This window comes from Perkinsus marinus (assembly GCF_000006405.1).
Source record: "Perkinsus marinus ATCC 50983 genomic scaffold scf_1104296962006, whole genome shotgun sequence".
NCBI lineage: Eukaryota > Perkinsozoa > Perkinsida > Perkinsidae > Perkinsus > Perkinsus marinus.
In genome coordinates, this window is record NW_003205613.1 from 2075 (window position 1) to 6361 (window position 4287).

A 4287-nucleotide genomic window follows, 5' to 3' on the forward strand; every position below is an offset into this window, starting at 1 on the left:
ACAGATTCTCAACTTTCAACGTGAGTAGTCTTGGAAGAGGGGGGGGGGGTATTACTAGGAAATCCGCGTTATGGTGATGTTGATCATTAGAACAACTAGAGTTAATCTAGTTCAACTGGTGTTGGTTAACATTTGTTGTGTCCAATTGTCCCGTTCGCAACGCGGTCGTTGTATCGTGAAGGTGCATGTGACCTGAGTGTAGCGGCTGTGTCGTTATTTGCCTTTGGAGGCTATTATTGTTGACGGAATTATGGTATCAATGTAGGGATAGTCGGGACCTTGCCGCAGCATTTGGCTAGAAGTGACGAGCAGCGTGTTAAGGATATATGCAAGGATGACAACCCTCATGAGGATGCTCTTGATGTGCTCACTAGGATGCACGATGAGGTGGGTCTTACGATTTGGAGAAGGAGTGGTATGGATTAGGGTGATCAGGACGGCAAGCGCAACGATGCTGGTAACAGGAACTAACTTTCCATCACAAGTAGAGGAGGCGATACTGAGAAAACTGTTATTCCTACTGAACTGTTGTACGCTTACGAATATCTAGTAGTGGCGATGGGAACGAGTTTTGTTTTTTTCAATGGTGGGAAGTAGAAGTTGTTGAGCCTCGTTATGTTAACTGGATATGCATCTCCTTCTCCTCGAGGGATGATGACCTCTACTAGATCTACAGCGATGATGCCGCTCGACCGTACCAATCAATTTTATGAGCTGATAAGGGAAATGGATGGTAGCAATAGTACAGGAGGAGGCCGTTCTCTACCCGCGGAGTTAGTCCATCACATGTCTACGGGATTTCCAGGTCAAATTTATCGAGAGCGTGGTTGTCGCGTGCGTTCGTAGTTGACCTCCTAAACTTTCAAATATATCGGGTATAACATTGTTTTTTTGGTGTTCTATTGAAGCCATGGGTGAAATGTTAACGAAAAAATAGAATTGTCGTTAAGAAATTAATTTGACTTGGAAATGCCATAGTTCATTGTTAATCTCTCTATTTGACTATTACTAAGCACTTGGGGACCGTGAGTCGAGGTTCTACTCGAGTACTTGGTGATAGTGAGCAATGAGATTGATGGTGTCACCCCTCGAGTTTAGATACAGGAAGAGCTGCTGAGGCGGTAGCTGTTGCTGAACAACATGAGGGCGGAGGTACTAGTAGTAGTAGTAGTGATATGGGTGGTACTTCCGTCGGCCGTCAGCGGACGTACTCAATGTCATAGCAATGGATGGTGGAATACGTGGATGCTTATTGCTTACTAAGCAAGGCGAGTGAGATTCTAGGTCTTGGAAATATAGGGATTAAATTGTGGTGGTATTGACCGGGATCGAAAAGAACGCAATGATTGATCTCCTACTTCATATTGCTGACTGCTATGAGTTCTCTCTATTGCGTTTGGCCATCACTGGCAAGTTCAGGTTCATCAGGAGCTAGGTCGTCATCAACGGCAGCAGTAGCACAGTTCAATAAATACGCTAATGAGATTGGAGTAGATCTGCACCAGACGCAGATGAAAATACAAGAGCTCGGAAAACGTAATAATGTTGCATCGCTCCGCTAGGTGGGAGATGATTAGTTGTGTAGTCGCACGAGCAAAGGGCATCTTCAACGATCAATCGGCACGGATAAATGACTTTACGGGGGATATCAAGAGAGTAAGTGGCGGAGGAACGGTAGGGATACAATTTTTGATGTTATTCATTGTGATTGTTATTCGGTCAGTCGTTTCAACTTACGAGATAATATAGGATTATATCAGTTGTTGTTAGCGAATTTCCGTACGTTCATTCGTGGTTTGTATAATTCTCTGAAAAAAATTTCTAGGTAAATTTTTTTCATTCTTTTTTCTTAGGATTTGGACGGATTAAGTCAGAAGATTGACTTACTACAGCAACACGCAAAACAGTCTGCGGAAAGTATTAGAACTGGATGTGGCTGGAATTAGTTCCCTGTTGTTAGGTCGGCAAGCTACAGCGCATACAAGTGGTATTGTGAAGACGCTTCAAACGAGGTAGTAGGCAGTGTTGGCTTTTACCAGAACTGTTATCGTGAAATGTAGACTGATGGGTATCACCAAGGATTTTAAAGACGTATTGGAGTTGCGGACTAAAACGTTGCAGCAACAGGACAGGCGGTAGTAATGTTATTAACATGAAGAGGGATATATTGTTGTCAATATTAGGCGAAATATGTACGCATTCTCGTCGCCATCAAATCCATTCCAGCAAAGAGGAGGTCAGTACTGTTGGCCTTTTGGGTGTCGAACTGATATGAATGTGTTGTTGACGGTTTTCGATTCGGTTCGGGTAGTGGATTTTTCCATAGGTATGGAAATGACTGAGGCGTCGTCTTTCTCTGGAGGCCCTCCAAGCGGGTTTGACATCGAGGGAGGTCGGGACGAGCAGCAGGAACAGATGTTGCAGGGCCCTGGGTATCTGAATGCTAGGGCTAATGCTGTGCAAGCTGTGCAGAGAACTATAGGTAATATATGCAAAAAGTAGGAGGATGAAATTATATTGTATTTTCGTGGAGGTAATTTGAACGATCTGTTCTCACTCGGAAAAAAGTGTTCATCTTGGCGTCCAAGAACTCACATATTGTTATTGAGGTTGTCAACCTTCGTCTTTCTTCGGATTAGTATTAAAATGTATTTTTTGGTTCAAATTTTTTGTTACTCATTATAGAAACTCATAGTATAGGAAGATTGAGTTTTTGGAGGAATGAATCAATGTAGAAATTTTTGGGAAAATTTCGAAGAGTCCACTATAATTCTTTGATTGTCATTTACACGCATAGTTGACCATGTGCATATTTTTTCCCTCAGGCGAGCTCGGTCAAATGTTCGAGAAGGTGTCGTCCATGGTGTACGAACAGGATGAGATGATAATGCGAATAGACTCCGATGTGGATGATACTATGGGACATCTCAATGAGGGACAAAACCAGCTGTTGAAGTAATGCTGTGGTGATGGGCTTGGGGTTACTTCAGTGTCTTTGTAGGTACTTCCATAGTATATCGGGGAATCGTTCGTTGATACTGAAGATTTTCGCGATACTTGTATGTTTTGTGATATTTTTTGTCCTATTCTTGGCGTAATATGGCTACAGCAGATGAACACATCTACTATGAGGGAGAGCGAGCTGTGTCTTGTCTTTCATTCATTATCGTTGAGTTTTATAGTGGGCGAGCATGGGAGATGTGTCTCGCCAGTGAGATGGATTGAGATCCGTTGGAGGTCTGGAAGTAGAACTGAAGTTCAGCTCAGCTGCGTTATGGTGTGTCGCACAAGTTCAGTGGTGTGGCGTCCTACTGGGGTGCAATTTTACCTGTAGCCGTATAACGATCGGTTATATTAGCATTCATTGTGGTACTGTCGAGTTAAACGTGGAGGGGGGGATAGCAAGCAGGGTCGAGTGGAGAGCTTGTAGTATCATTATGCATTAGTAGTGTTCATGGAAGTCAACGATCTGTGATCGTAGCAACATCCTTGGTTTTGCCAAAACTTTTGATAAGGGTGGTCCTCAATTGTCTCAACAGAGACGTAAGAATGGATTCAGTGCTATTGATGACAGAAGAATGAAGTGCTTCTTCAGCCTTTCCCTGCTCTCGAGCATGTCCACATTGAGCTCGATAACATTGAAACTGTGTGATCGGTTGGCAGCCCTCAGAGGGGCGGTCACTTCGTGGGAGGTTTATGTGAAGCTAGTCTACATCAAGTACTGGGTCGTTATCAAACTTGATCTACTGCGAATCCAATTCGAGCGGAAGATTCTCTTGAGGCCATCTACTGAGCCTGTGGTGAAGGCTCTCCGATCCTGCGGGATGAGGCCGGCAGCCGATGACTCCGCCCTCTCTGGCGGCTATGTTGGAGCCGTGAGGAAAGTGAAAATTGAGGCTAGCCAGAGTGATGGGCATCCCGACAGTGTTGTGGTGAAGAGCATTCCGGAGACTTTCGGAGCCCGCATGTTCGCTGGTATGTTCGGCAGTGCTCAGCGCGAGGCCCGGTTCTACGTCGAGATAGCGTCAAGTCTACCGGTTCCCATTCCCAAGGTTTATCTGAGTAAATGGAGTAGGGCCAGAGGAAGCGAGTTGATTATTATGCAGAACGTCGGCGATGGTTTGTTGGCTGAGGAGCTGAAGAAATGCAAAGATCCACAGAAATTGGTTGAGGAATCATTTAAGGTCGCTGCCAGATTCCACGCTAAATACTGGGGAGCAACGCCGTCTACTCTCACACAGACTCTCTTAGCCAATACTCTTGGCTGAGAACTGGGACTACGTACAA

At 44.6% G+C, this 4287-nt stretch overlaps 3 protein-coding genes across 3 annotated transcripts in view; all 3 read left to right on the forward strand.

The window, feature by feature from the left end:
- Pmar_PMAR022699 (hypothetical protein) overlaps positions 1-471 on the forward strand; it is a gene marked incomplete at both ends in the record, with an annotated part of 1479 nt that extends 1008 nt beyond the window's left edge. Inside the window, 2 exons of the mRNA XM_002772154.1 lie at positions 266-387; positions 436-471. Coding sequence (XP_002772200.1) covers positions 266-387; positions 436-471 — 158 coding nt within the window. The remainder of the gene's footprint in view (positions 1-265; positions 388-435) is intronic.
- A 1071-nt stretch (positions 472-1542) lies between these two features.
- On the forward strand, positions 1543-3098 carry Pmar_PMAR022700 (syntaxin-5, putative; the record flags this gene model as incomplete). The annotated part of the gene is made up of 8 exons (XM_002772155.1): positions 1543-1656; positions 1854-1917; positions 1961-2012; positions 2040-2135; positions 2184-2245; positions 2363-2482; positions 2826-2955; positions 3002-3098. The coding sequence occupies 8 exons, from the start codon at positions 1543-1545 to the stop codon at positions 3096-3098; spliced, it is 735 nt and encodes a 244-aa protein (XP_002772201.1).
- A 516-nt stretch (positions 3099-3614) lies between these two features.
- Positions 3615-4268, forward strand: Pmar_PMAR022701 (hypothetical protein; the record flags this gene model as incomplete). Its single annotated transcript, XM_002772156.1, has 1 exon — positions 3615-4268. One exon carries the CDS (start codon positions 3615-3617, stop codon positions 4266-4268), a length of 654 nt encoding a protein of 217 aa, XP_002772202.1.
- Between the last annotated feature and the right edge of the window lie 19 nt (positions 4269-4287).